Raw genomic sequence first — 20,036 nt, forward strand, 5'->3', positions numbered from 1 at the left:
GTGGTCCCTGAGCTGACACCCAAAGACCATGCACACCGCTTGTGGGGAAGATGGGCCAGGGGAGGGCCCAGCCCACGAACGGGAGAAGATGGGCCTTCCACGCACGGACCTGAGGGGGAGGAGGTCCCCACGCAGACGTTCACTCCCCACCCACAAGGCCTCCCCACCAAGGGTACACACTGTCCCCATAACCCCGTAGCTAGAATTACTGCCCTGAGAACCAGGGAGCAAAATGATGGGGCAAAGTCCATGTTTTATGCCCGTTCCTCTTTGGATAAACCCACAAACCTCGCCCCCTTTTTTGATAGGCTGTCCTGAGAGTCCTCACCTTCACCACCCAAGATCTTGCTTAACTTTACTTTCTATATTCTGCCAACGAGACAGATTTTAATGTTTTTCACAACAGAAAATGATATTGCACTGCTAAATATGCCTTTTCAAACCTAAGCATTCTGCTGTGTTGCTGGCCCCTCCTGGAGAACTGGGGAGCAGCAGAGACCTGGAGGGGGCTGGGTCCCGGCCTCACTCCACAGCGGCAGAGTAATCCTGGCTTCAACAGTAGACTTTCCTGTGACTACTCCTCAGTGCCCTGGTTCTCAACTGGGGGCGATTTTGCTCCCCTGGGACATTTGGCAACGTCTGGGGACATCTGTGGTTTCACAACTGGGGGAGGAGGGCAGTACCCCCCACCACAAATGATGATCTGACCCCAAAATGTCAGTAGTGCCGAGGCTGAGAAATCCTTAACCTTAACCTTAAGATGGGAATCAAAGTACCTACGACAGCGGGTTGGAGTAAGGATTTCACGAAGTAAATGGGTACGTGACAGATCCTGGGTGTGCCCAGCACAAGTGCTCAAAGTATTCAAGGTCCTTCCTCTCCAAGCCTCGGGCTCCTCATCTGTGAAATGGGCACCCCCAGCTTCCAGGATGCCTGCACACTGGCTTCTGGTGCTGACTAAGCACTCTGGTCTGAACAGACCCAATTTCCACTAAACCTGCACAATTTGCAACTGATGGAATTTCTTACGATTATGGAAAACTGCCAAAACCTTCACATCATTTGGGATTTAGTATGAAGCTATAAAACCACCCACTGATTCAGAAGCCTTAAACCATGAGAATTAGGTATTTCTTGAAGTAGCCTTTAAGGTATGTTATTCTTTGCCTTATTACTGAATCCTAGAAAGGGCCTGGTTACCGCTAAGAGGTTTGAATTTCCAATCTATTAGAGTAATACCAGCAATCTGTTATTTCTAGGCTATTGAGGAAAGGTTAAAATGAAAATTGGATTTGGGGAGTTATATCCATTCTGAGCGCAGGTGGAAAACTCCTCGGCAGCAAGAAGCAAGTCTGGATCTGGGAAGAAGCAGTTATCAAGGGAAATGACTGGTGATAACTTTATTGATTAAAGCAGCTTGAAAATTTTAAGGTTTGCCACAGCCCGGCACTTCAGCAGCAAGACAGCTCCTCAAAGCCATTTTTCATTAAAAAGAGAGAAGCAGGAGCAGAGAATTATTACCTTGTGCATAAGACACAGTTCGTTCAAAATGGCCTTATTTTGAAATACTGCTTTAAAATGTCTACACATCCTGAGGCTCAAGCAGTATTTCAAAATGTTCTAAATTAACATTTTAGAAAAACGGTGAGGTGGGGTGTTAAGAACATGCAACTGCCACTCAACTGTCTGTCAAGAGGGGAGACAGAGACAGGATGATAATGTGGTAGGTAAATAAGATTCAGCTCTGCCACGTGCGCTCAGAGCCGCAAGAGAAAACAATTCCTTAGTGACCCAGGGCCACAGATGCTCGTGATACCTGGACAGCACAGGGACCCCAGCCTCGGCAGACACGCCAGGAATCCAAGCTCCTAACCCGCCACCCCAGACTGCACGGCCCCGGCATCCGCCAAATGAGAAGCCTGATCGACCTGACCTGCAGAAGGGCCTCAGCTCCTCTTTGGGGTGTGGGGAGCGCAGTTTCTCATTCAGAATGTAAAAGATACTGGCCGTGAAAGAAACTGGAAAACACCAAACAAATAAACAAACAAACAAAAGGGGGGGAGGGGATTAACCAAGGTCAACTCTGCAAAGACAACCAAAGATAACGTCTTAATATTCAGTTCCTCTGGTCTTAATTTCTAGGCTGTGACAGTTTTTTGTTTTGTTGATTGGGGAAGGCAGGGGGTCGGGGGGTCGTGGGAGATGGTTGTGACCACAGTGCTTACGTAATTCTAAATACTGATTTTTAACTCAGATTACAACAGTAACGTTCCTCCCACTCTATAACAAATGATCTTAAGAATTTACTCTGTCAGGGACTTCGCTGGCGGTCCAGTGGCTAAGACTTCGCCTTCCAATGCAGGGAGTGCAGGTTTGATCCCTGGTCGGGGAGCTAAGATCCCACATGCCTCGCGGCCAAAAACCCAACATATAAAACAGAAGCAATACTGTAACGAGTTCAATGAAGACTTTAAAAATGGTCCACATCAAAAAAAAATCTTTAAAAAAAAAAAGAATTTACTCTCTCAAATTCACCCTGTAAGTAGGATACAAATGTATACACAGTTGGTCATATTTTAAAAATGGAAAGATAAGCCATAATATTTATAAAAATGGCTATGATGAGAGATGGGTGGGAAGACAATAGAAGGAAAAGGACAGGAGCCAGACTTCCTTGAATGTACCTTGTTCCGTGGATTTAATTTCAGAACCACATGAATTTTTTACATAACTATGAAACAAATTTAAATGTTGAAAAACCAGCTCCTTAAAAATTGGAAGTAAAGTGACTTCAAGGAGGGTCCTGTTGGTGACACACTTACCCAGTGGAATAATGGTAGCTTTAAAAAACAGTATTTTGGCTTCCCTGGTGGCGCAGCGGTTGAGAATCTGCCTGCCAATGCAGGGGACACGGGTTCGAGCCCTGGTCTGGGAAGATCCCACATGCCGCGGAGCAACTGGGCCCGTGAGCCACAACTACTGAGCCTGCGCGTCTGGAGCCTGTGCTCCACAAGAGAGGCCGCGACAGTGAGAGGCCCGCGCACCGCGATGAAGAGTGGCCCCCGCTCGCCGCAACTAGAGAAAGCCCTCGCACAGAAACGGAGGCCCAACACAGCCAAAAATAAATAAATAAATTAATTAATTTAAAAAAAAACAACAAAAAAAACCCCCAGTATTTTGGCTGTAAATCTCTAGAGGGATATATTCTAAGCCAAAAAAGAACTGTGGAAAAAGGAATCGTGAACAGCACCGGTACCAGCCTTAACGAATCCAGGGATCAGCGGTCACACTGATGCTGTGTCTCACAGTCCAGCCCACGGCAGCCGCAGCCCTGACCCAGCCTTGGTGGCGCTGATGGAACTGGTGGTGGCACCCACGCTTTTGTGTCTGGCTTCTCTCACACAGCATCATGTTTTTGAGATTCAAGACCCTTGTGTGTATTATGGGCTAAAACAAATGATTATGTCGGTATTCTCGCGAGCCAGGATTTCTGACATGCAAAAAAGGAAATACAGACACAAGGTGGGTGATCCAGTAAAAACCCACAGGCCTAAATCTGGATCAGAAGTTTCAGTATGAACTCATTATGCACTTCATCTTTAAAGATACATATTTTTTCAACCCTTGTGGACTAAGTCTTGGAAATGATGACCAACCCCATAGCAGTAAGAACAGTTAATATCCCGACTATGGTTTCTAAATACTATTTTCCACTAAAGGTAAGCATGGCTCCTTGGAAGGATGGCAGACTCTAGGCCTAGGGCAGGAAGTGTGCAAGGCAGGTGTTATCCTGTCATAACAGGGAGTAAAGCACCTCAGAGACCTCTGGGGTCAGGACAATAGGCCTCAGAGGGCAGCTGGAAGAGGCTCCCACTGGTCAAAGATGCAATACTTTGAACACGAATAACTGCAATGGATTGGAACACGTCCAATATGCTTTTGTCTATTTATAGTGATATATGTAGTTTTAAACCTCCAAGGTATTGGGATGGTGTTAGAGAATCAATCATTCTGAAAACTAATAAATAATAGGAAAGAAATAGGCATTTATCTGTAGTTTCCTATATGAATTGTACTTCAGGGGAACGCATAGTTGGTGAGGCGTTTTCCTATACAGAGGTGATCCAGAGAAGAAATGGAGAAGGAATGACAGAATTCAAGTATCACCATTTTGCAGCCCTTAATGAATGAATGGGGTTATGCACCAATCACCAATGGCTGCTAACACCACAGAAGGAGACACCTGGACATGCTGAACCTCCTGAGGGAGGCCACAACACCACCCAGAAAGCAGTGATCAAAAAACTGAAACAGATTCTGCCTAAGCTTCTAGATCTAACTATCAACATTCAGGAAGCAGGGAGAACAGGGGAGCGTGAGACAGACACCACTGAGGCGCAATCAACAAAATCCTGACTGTGGGAAACTCTACAGGACAAACAAGCCAGCTTCTTCTTCATAAAGCTGCAAGGAGTACAAAAGGGAGACGGGGGTGGGGTCGGCGTGGGTGGGTGGGAATGGATAGATTAGAAAACACTTAAGAATCACACCGGACAATCACAATGCGAGGACCTCATGTGCATCCTGATTCAAAGAAACTGCAAGGGCTTCCCTGGTGGCTCAGTGGTTGAGAATCTGCCTGCTAATGCAGGGCACACGGGTTCGAGCCCTGATCTGGGAAGATCCCACATGCCGCGGAGCAACTAGGTCCGTGAGCCACAACTACTGAGCCTGCGCGTCTGGAGCCTGTGCTCCGCAACAAGAGAGGCCACGACAGTGAGAGGCCCGCGCACCGCGATGAAGAGTGGCCCCCGCTTGCCGCAACTAGAGAAAGCCCTCGCACAGAAACGGAGACCCAACACAGCCAAAAATAAATAAATTAATTAATTAAAAAAAAAAAAAAAAGAAACTGCAAGCGACGTAAACACTTGTAAGACAATCAGGGAAATGTGCATAATGGCTGGATGTTTGATGATATTAAGGAATTATTGTTAGTATTACTTAGATGTGATAATGGCATCATCCATGTTTTTAAAAAGAATTCCTATCTTTTAGAGACACTTAGAAATACTTACCGATGAAATGATACGATTTCTGGGAGATGATTCAAAACAATCTAGGGGAGAGGAGCAGGTGGGAGTACAGATTAAACAAGGGGTTATTAATCTTCAAGGTGGTCCCAATGGCCAAATATGGGACAATGTGGGCAACAAAATAACAATAGGAATGGATTGTGACTCGTGGAATAAAACAAATATCCTTAAGTACATTTTGGAATAAATAAAAAAGTAAATGGGAGAAAAAGGAAAGCTCTCTCTTACAGTAAATGCTAATCAATAAATATAGAAGGAACAATGGAAGTAGAAAACCGCCGTTTGGCACCATGGTAACAACTGTTGCAGGTAAGAGGATGCTGAAATTAGGAGGGGAAAAGTATGTCAGGAGAGAGAATATTTACATAGTGTCAAAGTATTCCCCCGTAAGATACCTATTACTCACAAAGGGACAACAGTTAACTCTGCAGTGCAGAAATAGGAACCTCCGACGGGCATCAAAGTGACCCCCACCTATAATGCGCAGAGTGCCCACACATGCCTCCTGATGGGACACACCAGAGGGCACAGCACTGTGTCTGTGAAATGTACAACCAGAATTAAATATGCCAGAAATGCATAACCTGAAATTAAATCATGAGGGAACATCAGGGACATTCTATGAAAGAACTGGCCAGTACTCTTGAAAACTGCCACAGTCCTGAAAGACAAAGACAGACTGAGGAACTGCTCAGAATAAAGGGTGCTGGGGGCATGACACCAAATATAACATGTCCAAAAACAGAGGGTCCCTGGGCTAGTCAACATCTGCATCAAGGCTAATTTCCTGATTTTATAATTGTCCTGTGATTGTTACATAAGATGTTAGCCTTTGGGGAAGCTGCAGGAAGGGCACAGGGGAATTCTCTGTACTATTTTTCAACCTCTTTGTACGTGGGAAATTGCTTCAGAATGAACAGTTAAAAACAATTTTTAAAAGTGCTTATTAGTTGATAATTACTGAAGCTCAGTGATGGGTACCTGGGGGTTTATGAGGTTACTCTCACAATTTGCACAGGTATTTGAAATGTTCCATGATAAAAAAGTTAAAAAGAGAGGTTTAAAACACAAAACAACCTTATTTGGATTTGATTTTTTTTAAATCTACATAAAAGACATTTCTGAGACAGCCAGGAAAATTTAAATATGGCCTGGTATTAGATAATACTAAGGAATTACTATTGATTTTGTTAGGTAGAGTTTTTTTGGTTTGGTTTTTTTTTTTTAGGTAGGGTTTTTTTTCAATGTGATAAAATTTACCAATGTAACCATTTTGAAGTGTACAGATCAGTGGCATTAAGTACATTCACAATGTTGTGCGTCACCACCAGCTAGTTCCAGACATTTTTTATCAACCCAAAAGGAGACCTCATACCCACTGGCAGTCACTCCCCATTCCCCCATACTCCCAGCCCCTGGCAACCACTAATCTATCTTATGTCTCTGTGGATTTGCCTATTCTGGACATTTCATATAAATGTTAAATATATAAAACGTGACCTTCTGTGACTGGCTTCTTGCACTTACCATAATGTTTTCAAGGTTCATACACATGGTAGGATTTATCAGTATTTCATTCTTTTTATAGCTGAACTATTCCATGGTGACAATAAACCACATTTTGTTCACCCATTCATTTGTTGATGAACATTTGCATTATTTCCACCTTTTGGCTATTGTGAATAGTGCTGCTATGAATATTCACGTGTAAGTTTTTGTTTGAACACCTGTTTTCAATTATTTTGGATATACACCTAGGAGTGGAATTGCTGGGTCATATGAGAATTCTACATTTAGTTATCACGGAACTGTTTTCCATACTGGCTGTTTTTCATAGTGGGTGCTTCATTTTACATTCCTACCAGTATTCTTATATGGGGGTTCCAATTTCTCCACATCCCTGCCAATGCTTGTTATTTTCCTTTTTTCTTTTAAAATTATCATGGCCATCCAAGTGGGTATGAGGTGGGATCTCACTGTGGTTTTGATTTGCATTTCCTGAATGAGTGATGATGCTGAACATCTTTTTGTGTGTTTTTTTTTTGCCATGGTTAGGTGTCTTAATGCATTGTCAAAAATGCATTAATGATGGTCAAAAACAACCATCCTTTTTTGAAAGGCACACTATAATTTGAAAGGATAGGATAACATTAAGAATGGGATTTGCTTTAAAATACAACAGGAAAAACAAAACTAAATTTTTAAAAAGAAAGAAATGGGATAGAAGAAGGGAATGTGACAAAATCTTTAAATTGTTGAATATGGGTGATGGATATATGAGGAGAATCACTGTTTTGTTTTCTCTGCTTTTGTGTATATTTGAAATTTGTCACAATAAAACAAATTTTAAAAATTGTCACTATGAAATGAAGTCGTGAAAACCAAGTTGTCTATTCCTGTAGTCTTCACTCATTCAAAACACAAGCCTCTCCTCTCTACCAGCCTCACAGGGCATTTTCCAGGTGTTTCCTGGGGACCCCCGAGAACTGTATTTTCTGGCATCTGTGAATCTCAGGGGAGGTTTGGGCGCAGAGGTCCCAGACTTCCATGGCTGTGTGCTGTCTTTCTCTAAGCATCGTGAGAGACCAGCGCTCTGGACTGGAACACACATGGGAAATTCGGGTCCAAGAATCAGGGAGCAGCACGGTGATCCTGGGGGCACCAGCCTCACCACAGGATGCTGACACTGTCCCCTGGTGCCGTGTCCAAAGGAGACAGCAGGACAGCCCTGACCGCCGGCAGACACGTGCCCACTGTTTCTTCAACAATGCTATCAGGAACCCACCGGCCGGGGGGGACCAACTCACTCTACCTGGGAAGGGGAGGTGGGAGGGTGGGCACTGGGGACACTAAAACCATAACTGCCTTTCTTTCTTTTAAGATGTATGTTTGGAAGGCAACCTGTCTCAAAAACAGTTATAATGTAAAGGTGGCCAGATGCATGATTTTACTCCTACATGTTCTTTTCATCTTGCTGTGCACTGTCTTTCCATGAAATATTTTTAACATATTGATAGGACTTGTCAATCCTTATCCTCCCAGAGAAGAAACGAAAGTCGCTTGAAAAGAGCCACAGGCATTTCTTTCTCTCACTCTTATACTGATACTAATTAACCAGGTGGAAAACATTCAGTGAGCCTCCTTTGCTGTCTTTTTCCCTCTTTCCAGTCAGGTCAGCTCTCACGGGGGGCGAGAGGGAACCTTCGCAGGCTGCCTGAGCCCTCAAACCCATCTCCGGCGCCGAGGCCACCCCGGGGAGCGCTCTGGGCCTCCCTCAATAGCTGCCTCCACGCATGTGCTTCAGGACCAGCTGGCCTACCTGGTGGGCTTCCAACCCCATCTCTCGCAGAGCAGACTTGAAAAACTCAGGGGAAGGTTTCCCCACCACCTCGGCTTCGACACCACAGGCATACTGCGGAAAGACAGAAGGACATGGCATGGGTTTGGGAGCAAGTACAGGTGAACACCCGTTCTGCAGTGAAATCCTCCCTCCGGGGAATCAAGGAAAGATGCCCCAAATGTGCACCTGCAGGCCAGGGGCCTCCAAGCGGCAAGACACGTGGGCCGAGAGGCACACCTTGTAGGCAAGTGTCACAACGCCACATCGGGCTGCCCAGGATGCTGGGGGCACCCACCACCAGGCGCCCTGCCACCTGCCCCAGTGCCGGACCTCAGCAGGAGGCGGTCCACAGCAGGCCACCCCGACAGTGCTCTCATCTGCATTCTTGCTTCTCCTCCCTTCCCTTCTCCCCCGACCACCCCCAGCTCTGTCATAGGCCCTCCAGGGGAAAAGGTCCAGGGCCCCATCCGCCAGCCTGTCCGTCCCTCCCACCTGAGTGCAAGTAGGTAGGGACCAATGTAGCAGTGAGTACGGGACGTGACATGGGCTGACCTGGGCCAGGAGCCCGGGCTGGGGCAGCTGGCTAGGCGTGGGTCAGAGTGGGAGCCCCATCTGAGCCCAGACTTGGAAACTGGAGGAGGGAACTGGGAAGGAGTCTAATCAGGACACATCAAGCTCAGGGTGCTGCAGATAAAGGTCAGGAATGAGGCAGGTTCACACACATCCAGAAGCCAAGAATCCTAGAGGAGAGCTACAGAGCATGCTGGGAGGGCCAGCGGGCTCAGCGGCAGGTGGTACAGGCTGTGGGGAAGAGAGGGAGCGACGGGGGAGCAGAGTGATGACCAGGGCAGCCGAGAGGCCAAGCTCCAGAGGAGGGGGAGAGCCGGGCTTGGAGTCTCAAATGGGGGGGGGGTGCTGAGTTGGAAAACATAGAAGGCACTCAGAACACTGAGCACACCCTCTTCTCCAGAAAGGCCAGAAACATCCCAGAGGGCCCTGAGACGTGAAGAGGGCTCGGGCAGACCCAGGGCAGGTACCTCAAGCGCCTTCATGTAGGGACCAACGTCCAGCATCAGGCCAGAGGTCTCCTTGTAGTAGCGTCTAGAAAAGAACAGAAGGGAACGAGGGGAGCTGAGCCCAAGGGCCTGGGAAGTGCCAAGAGAAACTGCCCTGTCCCGGTTCTGCCAGCTCAAGAGAGCTGAGTCACCGGCCAGGGTCAGTCCAGACGCCACGCTGAGAATGACCGATGGAGGTCAGCACGACAGAGCCCAGCGGTGGCCACCATGCCTGGCGAGAGGGGGAGAGACGGTGAGTCAGCAACTCTCAGTCAGAATGGCCCCCTGCTGCCAGCCTCGTGGGGACCCCGCCACAGTGATTAACGGGGGACCCCAGGGGCAGTTGGATCCAGTTGCTAATACAGAGAAACACAAGTGACCTGTGTTCTCGAAAGGACAGCTGGTCCACAGAGCATGTGGTGAACCCCTAATTGCTAATAATTAACCCCTAATTGCTGCCTGGAGAAGAAAACTCCATTAGTTCCACAGCACCCTGCCGCATCTCCTAGTAGCTGGAGGTCAGGAGAGGTGCCAGGTCTCACAGGCGCCAGATGCTTTTAGGAGAAGACAACTATTTGTTCCCCGTCTCACTGGGGCCAAGACGGCTTGGCTCACAGCAGGGCCTCCCAAGATGGTTTCACATCTTCCCTCCTGTGAGCGCTGTGCTGAGGCCCAGCTGCCACTGCCTGGCCACCCAAGGCCACACGCAGACCCCTTGAGACACACGGTGACCAAGCCCAGTTCTCTCTGAGCAAAGCCATTCGATTATAAAGTGAGAAGGTAGTTGACTCTGTGCTGCTCTGAAGACAGGGTTAACGGAAACCCAGGACTGTCACCATGTTTTCAGACCCGTCACATCAGTTACCCTTCTCCCTCCCCTCAACCTTCAAATTTGGGAGATGTTAAATAACATGTATGTGACCTAAATGTCCACAGACATGAATGGATAAAAAAGATGTGATATATATATATACACACACATATATATGTGTACACACACAAACACAAAATGGAGTACTACTCAGCCATAAAAAAAAGAATGAAACAATGCCATTTGCAGCAACATGGATGGACCTAGAGATTACCATACCAAGTGAAGGAAGTCAGACAGAGAAAGACAAATATCATATGATACCACTTATATGTGGAATCTAAAAAAATGATACAAATAAACAACATGTATGTGGAAAAGCAAAGAGAAGGCTAGTGAAGCATGCTGACCTCAGGGTTTCAAATCCTCTTTCCACTTCATTTTAACTGTGGGACTTTGGGTTGCTTAAGCCCTCTGGGCCTCAGTTTCCTAATCTGTAAAATGGGCAAAAAGAAACTCCAGTACCTACCCTTATGGGTTGCTGTGAGGCTTGAGCAAAATAATGCACGCGAAGTTCCTAACATGATGCCTGGCACGCAGAAACTGCTCCAAAAATGTTAGAGAATATTGTTATAAATAACTGCTCACCCAGACTGAGATGGGTAATAAGATATGAGCTGGGGGGACTTTCCTGGTGGCACAGTGGTTAAGAATCCACCTGCCAATGCAGGGGACACGGGTTCCATACCTGGTCCAGGAAGATCCCACATGCCACGGAGCAACTAAGCCCACGTGCCACAACTACTGAAGCCCACACACCTAGAACCCATGCTCCACAATGAGAGAAGCCACCGCAATGAGAAGCTCGCGCACCGCAATGAAGAGTAGCCCCTGCTCGCCGCAACTACAGAAAGCTGGGACGCAGCAAAGAAGACCCAATGCAGCCAAAAATAATAAATAAATGAATAATAAATAAATTATTTTTTTAAAAAAAAGATATGAGCTGGGGAAGAAAGGATGAACACAGGTCTTTCCGGTTTGTGGGGGCTGAAGCCTGCTGTGTGCCTACTGGAAATGGTAGCACAGCCCGGGAGCTGCCCCAGGGCTGTGCCTTTCCTCCAGCTCTGCGGCTCCCAGGGACTCTGCCTGGCCCTCTCTGCCCCACCTGAGGCCTCCAAGGCTGCAGGAGCCTTGCTGCCCGCAGCGTTCACCCGGTGCTCAGGTGGGACTAGTGCTCTCCCACTCTGCATCCTCCACTGCCCACCTTGGAAGCCTCCGCCTGGACGCAGGCTGGGCTGCAGGGCTGTAGCCAAACCCTTGACCTTGGCAAGGGCTGGTCCCCTGCTACTCACTCCTGTCGGGTGGATTAGAGCCTGGAGCCCGATTGTTAACGCCATGGGGGCATCTCCCATCACGACAGGACTCGGTCTCCAAGTGAGCCTGGGCCTCTCAGCCGGGGTCCGAGGCTCTGTGCTCTAGGGGCCATGCCACGAGGATCCCACACACATGCAGGAAGGTACCTGATAGCCAAGAGAGAACCACCACTGCTTACCGAGCTAGGACCTGCCAATGCTCCCGTTTTTAAAGGGTGACCCTAAATCACAGGCTTAGAGGTTCCCAATCTCATTTATCTTAAATCTGGAATCTAGACATCTATTTTGCATTTATACAGCCTCAAAATAGTGCTTCCTTTTCTTTTTCCACAATCAACTACTTTGGTATGACGCTCTCCTCAGCTAGGTCCAGGGTTTGAAGGAATGGCCAAGTAAAGCAAAATTTTCCCAAGAGGCAGAGGGAGACGCCGGGTGCTGGGGCCTGGGCTTGCCGGGGGGCAGTGGCATCCGCCAACTCAGTCCCCCAAAACATTTAGGACGCAGCTGCCCCACACCCTTTGCAGGGGACGCTCTCAGACCCAGGCTGCTCCCCAGGGACTCCCGGTCTCGGGGGGAAGCAGACAAGTCCACAGACAAATATAAAAGGGCAGGACATGGGTGACAACAGGTGGAACCCCATGCTCTGTGCGCTCTGCTTGAGGAGGGCTGGACAGGCTGGGGACAGGGAGGCGGGGAGGCGGCCCAGAGGAGGACACATCAAAGCTGAGACCTGAAGGTCAAGGGGGAGGAATGGAAGAGCCCACGCCCTGAGCCTCCCGGACTCGGCACCCTGCTGAGGGCCCCAAGGGCCGGACGCAGCTCTAGGCGCACGGGGGTCTGTCAGGCTCTCAGGGAGCCACCGCCTCGTCCCCTCGCCCCCCATGAGATGCCCGCTGCGGGGGTGGCCGGACTGGGAGGGAGGGGGCTGGAGGGGGCCTCCCCGAGGACGGGCATGTTGAAGTGAGCCAGGCACGGAGGACAGAGCTGAGGAAAGAATGCGGCCAGCATAGGAGAGGCTTAGCCAGGCGCCATGGGAACAATTATAAAACAAGGCCACTCTGTCGCGACAGACACAGCTCTGTTTGGAGCTGAGGGCTCCAGGGGCCTCTGGCCCAGCGCAGCCTCAGCTCCGAGCGGCGAGCAGCGTGGAGGCGGCAGGAGCTGGGGGCCCCTCCCCTCGGTAAGACCTCCCGAGGACACCCACGCGGCACCCCTTCTGCCCGCCTCAGCCTCCCCCAAAATCTTTTTTCCAGAGTGACAGATACCTGCACTTTCTTAAATTTAAATTTAGTCCTGGTGGGAAGAACAAACTGATCATGCAGCAGAAAATACCCAATCATAACCCTGTCTTTGCTACAATGACTTCTAGAACCTAAAGAAAAAACTGACTTCCATAAATCAAAATTAGAGAACTTAATATTTCTTTTTTAACTAAATCTGGCCTTGTTTTGTGTTTTTGTTTTGTTTTTGTTTTTGGCTGTGTTGGGTCTTCGTTGCTGCGCGCGGGCTTTCTCTAGTTGCGGTGAGCGGGGTCTACTCTTCGTTGCGGAGCACGGGCTCTAGGCACACGGGCTTCAGTAGTTGTGGGGCACGGGCTCAGTAGTTGTGGCTCGTGGGCTCTAGAGCTCAGGCTCGGTAGTTGTGGCTCATGGGCTTAGTTGCTCCGCGGCATGTGGGATCTTCCCGGACCAGGGCTCGAACCCGTGTCTCTGGCATTGGCAGGCGGATTCTTAACCACTGTGCCAGCAGGGAAGCCCTGGCCTTGTTTTTATAGTGCCCAGAATTTGTCTTTATTTCTTCTTCATCCAGGAAAACAAAAAAGCACCTTGAATGCCATCTGTTAGCTGAAAACATTTTTAGAGATACAGGAAATACTAGCACCTAAGTTAACTTTTTTTTTTTTAAATTATAAAGGCCCAGGTTATTCCCGAAACACAAGAGATGTGATATATTTATCTTTTGTTACTGGCATAATAAAAGCAACAGCAGGTCTGGTAAGAACCTGAGTGTTCCGGCCACAAAGAAGAAACTGTGGATTCTGGAAAGACAGGAAAAAGCCAGAGAGAAGCAGTCAGATAGATTTTATGCTTTATTTCTTCTGCCCTTCCGATTATTCAGCACAAACTCCCTTCAAAATGACCACTTGACCTTTCCCACAAGAGCCATTAACCTTCCATAGTCTGTCGCGTAAACAGCTTAATTTTCTGACGGCAGCATGACAGAAGAAATTACAAAGGCAATTCCCACTCTCGGTCCAAACAGATGCCAAATGTAAATCACACCGTTTCTAGGAGGAGGACACTCTGCCCCAGTGCCCCCGCCACCCTGCCTCCTTGGGGACGCCGCACAGCCCCACTCCAGTGGAGGACAGCCCCTCACCATCAATGACCCCCACGTGGATGTGACAGCAGCTCTTCATGGGTCCTTGGGCTGTCCCAGGAAGCTATGACCTAGGCCCGGAAGCTGCTGGTCCCTTTCTCTGATTTTTGAGTACCCAACCCATAGCCTAAGCCAGAATCCCCAGCAGCTAGAGACCCCACTAATTGCTTATTTGGAAAGCAAACACTTGCCTCCTATTGAATTTGTTACAGAATTACAAAGCCAGAAGAAACTGATCTCATTTTTTTTTTTCATTTTCAACAACATACCTATTTTGACTACTACCCCTAATCTGGAATAGTAACTTTTAATAGAGACAATTTTCAAGAAAAAAATTTTAACGTAAATGAGTTATAACAGAGTTTCTTTTTTTTTTTTGGCCCCACTGTGGGGCATGCAGGATCTTAGTTCCCTGACCAGAGACCAAACCTGTGTCCGCTGTGTTAGGAGCATGGAGTCTTAACCACTGGACCACCAGGGAAGTCCCTAAAACAGAGCTTCTTAATTGTGTTGTTCTCTAGTGAGGGGTTGGTAACTTTAGGGATGCCTACAGGACCAAGCCAGGAGTGTAAAAGAATTAAGCAGGCCAGGTTCTGTGGTTTGCAATGACCTAAACTGAAGAAGGTAAGGTTGGACGGGACTGTGACAGTTAATTTTATGTCAACTTGGCTGGGCCAAGCTTCCCAGATATTTGGTCTAACAGTATTCCAGATGCTTCTGTGAAGATGTCTCTTGGATGAGATTAACATTTAAATCAATGGGCCTGAGTAAAGCAGATTGCCCTCCATAATGCGGTGGGCCTCGTTCAGTCAGTTGAAGGCACAACCAGAACAAAGTCTGACCTCTCTGAGCAAGAAGGAACCTGCCAGCAGACAGCCTTGGCATTCAGACTGCAACTCTTCCCTGAATCTCCAGCCTGCCGGCCTATGCTGCAGATTTTGGACATACCTAGACTCCACAATCAACTTCTCTTTATATACACATCTTCCTCAACTTACAATGGGGTTACGTCCTGATAAACCCATCATAAGTTGAAAATATCGTAAGTCAAAAATGCATTTAATAAGCCCAACCTACCAAATATCATAGCTTAGCCCAGCCTACCTTAAATGTGCTCAGAACACTATATTAGCCTACAGCTGGGCAGAATCATCTAACGCAAAGTCTATTTTATAATAAAGCACTGAATATCTCATGTATTTTATTGAATACCGTACTGAAAGAGAAAAACAGAATGGCGATCTGGGTACAGAATAGTCGTAAAGTGGATCAGTTGTTTACCCTCGTGGTGGAGTGGCTGGCTGCCTGGGAGCTGCCACTTGCTGCTACTGCCCAGCATCATAAGAGAGTATCATATTGCACACGGGAAAAGATCAAAATTCGAAGTCTGATTTTTACTGAATGTGCATAGCTTTCACACCATCACAAAGTCGAAAAATCATAATCCGAACCATCGCTAAGTCAGGGACTGTCTGTATATACATCTCCACATCCTGTTGGTTTTGTTTCTCTGGAGAACACTGACTAATACAGGACACATTTTATTTTCATCATAAACACACCAGAATATTTGTAGTTCCGAAAAGAAATATATCCTCTCTTCTCTTTCTTTAAATCTTTCATTTGCCTATTTTGAAACAGACATAGCCATGAAAAGACATTTCTCTACTATGAGAAAAACAACAATTGGTACAAGATGAATGGCAACCAACTCTGAAACTTGGAGAAGGGGAAGTAGGACATGGTCAGGTCCATGGTGCACCAGAACTAACGGACCAGTGGCTCCAGCCAAGCTGTGGTGCACTCGGGAATGTGCGGCCAGTACTCCCAGATCTTCTGATTTCTCAAAAGGATCCAGAAATCTGGTTATTTTATGTAAAATCTCCCAATTTTTAAAACATCCTCAAAAAAATTTAAGATCCTGTGTGGACCAAATGTCTGCTCTTGAATGTAGCCTAGAGGTGACAGAGCACAGGCTCTGGGGGGTACTCCTGGCCATGCTGGCACTTACAGATGGGGGGACCATGGCTTACTTCACCTCCCTATGCCTCAATATGCCCGTCTGTAAAATGGCAATGACACTGCCTACAGCTCACAGTATTGTGGTCAGGATTAAACATGGAACTACATAAAGCGCTTAGCAATGGCTGGCGGCCAGATAAAAAGCCCCCCTGGCGTCACCTGGAATAGCTGCCCTGTTCAGCAGGCAGAGGTAGGAAGTTCCCAATCACCAGAAGCACCTAAGCTGAGAAAGGCTTCCCCAGAGATGGCCACAGAATTCCTGCCCCGCACGAGAAGCTGGGATAGAGCTCCACAGCATACTACTAGTGTTGCTTTCACTGAGGACAGAATAGATCTGCACAGCTTTCTGGAAAGCAGCTTGGCAACATACATCAAGAACCTCAAAAATACACATCATCTGAAATGCACAAAGATACTGATCACAGCCTTACTTTGGTAGAAAATTAGAAACAACATAAATGTCCATCAGCAGGCGTTGGTTACAATAACTATAGGAGAGTTATTTTTTAAAAATAACTGTAAAAAAAAATTGATAGGAATAACCTCACCACAGAGACATCTACTTATTGTATGGAAAGTGGTTCACAAAATGTTTGGTGAACAACTAAAAATGGGTGACAGAAGTAGGTCAAGTTTGACACCGATGTTGTGAATACACGCATGTGTAATGATCTCTCCACACAGGAAACCACTTGGAAGGACATATATCAACACGTTGACAGTTGTTTTCTCATGCGGTGGGACTGAAAATTCTTTTTGTTTTCTTCTTTTTGCTCATCTGTATTCTCTAATTTTTCTACAGTGAACATGTGCTGTCTTGGTGGTAAAAGATGGTAAGAAAAATAACCAACATGGTTTTTTAAAAGAGATAGTGAGGCCCAGGCTGAAGACTCGGACAAAAATGTTGGTCACAAAATCACAACTTTACACAGACTGTGCTGTGTGACCAGAGATATGGGGCCCGGACAAGAGCATCCCACAGGCCCTCGAGCCTATTTTCTACTACTTAGGTGCCCCCTTGGCCCAATCCATCCAAGTCTTGTGCTGTATCCTGTGAAAATGCACCTAAGCTCAGGAGAGTCAACACAGGCCCCTGAGATCTCCAGGGGTCTCCTCTGCAGTGACCCTCCCCTGCCCCCGGCCTCTTCCAGCCTCAGGCCCGCAGGGAAGCTTGACCAACCAGCTCCTAAAGACAGGGAACGTCCTCCAAAATTATCAAAAGATAGGAATAAAGAAATGAAGGAAACAAAGCAAGAAAAGGGGAGGGAAGGAAGAAGGGGTCACCCTGCGTCCACCCCACACCCACTTTTACCATCTTCTCTGCTGATTCTGTTAAGTCAGAGACGCACAGAGCATGACCCAAAGTGGCCATAAACGACTCTCCCTGCAGCCGACTTACCCTTTTCCCAGTGAGAGGAGCACAGGATTCTCCAGCTCCATGAGCACCTGGAAAGCTTTATTCATGTTTTGATAAGAAAAGCCTTCTCCTGCATCTGCAATTACGACACAGTTTGGGTTGGACGTGTCGATCTGATCAAATTCCGAGCGGACTCCTGGTGAGACAGAGAGAGAGGGAGAGAGAAGGATAAAGCCCCGGCTGACATGGCCCACCTCCCGTCTCCCCCCAGGAACACCTGTGTCTGCCTCGTCTGCCTGGCCCTTTCTCAGATGCTCTTTCCGATCCTCAAGCTGCCATGAGAGGTGGGCAAGGAAGGGGTGCTATTCCCATTTTACAGATGAAGGAATTCTGGCTCCCCACAGAGTGTGTGTTAGGATCCTGAAAGATGATGGGCCCACCCCTGGGACCCCCACTCCAACACCAGCATTACTCCAGAAGTTCCCTTAGTTCAAAACCATAGGCAGGGGACTTCCCTGGTGGCGCAGTGGTTAAGAATCCACCTGCCAATGCAGGGGACAAGGGTTTGATCCCTGGTCGGGGAAGAACCCACATGACGCGGAGCAACTAAGCCCGTGCGCCACAACTACTGAGCCTGCGCTCTAGAGCCCTCGAGTCACAACTACTGAGCCTGCGTTCCACAACTACTGAAGTCCATGCGCCTAGAGCCCGTGCTCTGCAACAAGAGAAGCCACGGCAATGAGAAGCCCGTGCACCGCAACGAAGAGTAGTCCCCGCTCGCCGCAACTAGAGAAAGCCTGTGTGCAGCAACAAAGACCCAACACAGCCAAAAATAAATAAATTAATTAATTAAAAAAAAAACAACTCAGGTATCTGTTAACAGCGGAACGGATAAACAAACCATGGGATGTTCACTCAATAGAATGCCACTCCGCAATCAAGAGGAAAAGACCTACTGACACATGCAACCAAACAGTATGTTGGGTGAAAGAAGCCCTGCACACAAGGAACGGTTAACTCAGTAGGCCTGGGCTGCTCAAACCCTACACATCCAAAGAAAGGCTGTCTTCAGATCGGGCCAACCACCACCTCCCGGGAGATCACCTCGGAGCCCTTGGAATATCCTGCCTGGAAAGAGTGCTTTTGTGTGCCTGGGGCCCTGGGCCACGCTGCATCAGTTTGACACCTGGGGGCCTGTTGACAGAGTAGCCAAGGTCAGTCACACGGGCGCTGCATGCCTACCTGACCGACCCTTAATAAAAACCCTGGGCACAAGGCTGCAGTGAGCTTCTCTGGGTGACCACACCTTAGGCGTACTGTCACACATCGCGCTGCTGGGAGAATGAAGTGCATCTCAGCGCAACGCCCCTGGAAGTTCGCGCCTGGATTCTCCTGGTCTCTGCCCACGCATCTCTTTCCTTTGCTGAGTTTAATTTGTATTCTTTCACTGTAATAAACCATAACTGTGAGTAGGATGGCTTTTCTGAGTCCTGTGAGTCCTTCTAGCAAATCATCAAGCCTGGGGGTGGTCTTGGGAACCCCAAAAACTAGATGCTGTGTGATTCTATTTATATGAAATTCTAGAACAGTAAACTGATTCATAATGGAAAAAAATCCAAACAGTGGGTGCCTCTAAAGGGGTTGGGGATGGGGACTAATAGGGAAGGGCATGAGGGAACTTCTGGGGTGATGGTAATGTTCTAGGTCTTTTTTTAAAATATATATATATATATATATATATATATATATTTTTTTTTTTTTTTTTTTTGCCTGCATTGGGTCTCAGTTGCGGCATGCAGACTCTTAGTTGCGGCATGCACGCGGGATCTAGTTCCCCGACCAGGGGTCAAATCCGGGCCCCCTGCATTGGGAGCGTGGAGTCTTACCCACTGGACCACCAGGGAAGTCCCGGTAATGTTCTAGGTCTTGAGAGGGGTTTGAGTTACACAGATGTGTGCATTTGTCAAAACTCAGCAAAAGTACACTTGAGATTTTTGCATTTCATTGTATGTAAATTTTACATGAAAAGAAAAAACTAAACAGATTGAACTCTAGTTAATGATGTGGGGCTTCCCTGGTGGCGCAGTGGTTAAGAATCCACCTGCCAATGCAGGGGACATGGGTTCAAGCCCTGGTCCGGGAAGATCCCACATGCCGCGGAGCAACTAAGCCCGTGTGCCACAACTACTAAGCCTGCACTCTAGAGCCCACAAGCCACAACTACTGAAGCCCGCACGCCTAGAGCCCGTGCTCTGCAACAAGAGAAGCCACCGCAATGAGAAGCCCGTGCACCGGAACAAAGAGTAGCCCCCGCTCGCCACAACTAGAGAAAGCCCGCGTGCAGCAACGAAGACACAACACAGCCAATAAATAAATAAATAAATAAAAATTAATTAATTAAAAAAAAAATGATGTGAAGTGTTTAGGGGAAGTGTACCAATGCCTGCAAGTTACTTGGAGATGCACCAAAAAGATAAAGATGGACAGATGGATGGAGGGATGGGTAGATATATAATGAAGAAAATATAGCAAAATGTCACTGTTAAAATCAAGGTGAAGGGCATACAAATATTCCAAGTAATTCTTCCAGCTTTGCTGTATGTTTG

General features: G+C 47.5%; 1 protein-coding gene across 11 annotated transcripts in view; it reads right to left on the reverse strand.

Moving 5' to 3' along the window:
* Positions 1-20,036, reverse strand: part of LHPP (phospholysine phosphohistidine inorganic pyrophosphate phosphatase) — a 137,704-nt gene that overhangs the window by 99,369 nt on the left and 18,299 nt on the right. For 10 of the 11 annotated variants that reach the window (XR_014253367.1, XR_014253368.1, XR_014253369.1 and 7 more), the window contains exons 3-5: positions 17,473-17,626; positions 9,471-9,534; positions 8,413-8,505 (exon numbers count right to left, since the gene is read on the reverse strand). Coding sequence is in view for 8 of the 11 variants with exons in the window: in XM_082424691.1 (XP_082280817.1) it covers positions 8,413-8,505; positions 9,471-9,534; positions 17,473-17,626 (311 nt within the window). In the remaining 3 variants the exon portion in view is untranslated. Of the gene's footprint in view, positions 1-4,912; positions 7,692-8,412; positions 8,506-9,470; positions 9,535-17,472; positions 17,627-20,036 lie in introns of those variants that run through there. The other variant, XM_082424690.1, reaches the window with a different exon arrangement.

This window comes from Balaenoptera physalus, assembly GCF_965194825.1.
Source record: "Balaenoptera physalus genome assembly, chromosome: 14".
Taxonomy (NCBI): domain Eukaryota; kingdom Metazoa; phylum Chordata; class Mammalia; order Artiodactyla; family Balaenopteridae; genus Balaenoptera; species Balaenoptera physalus.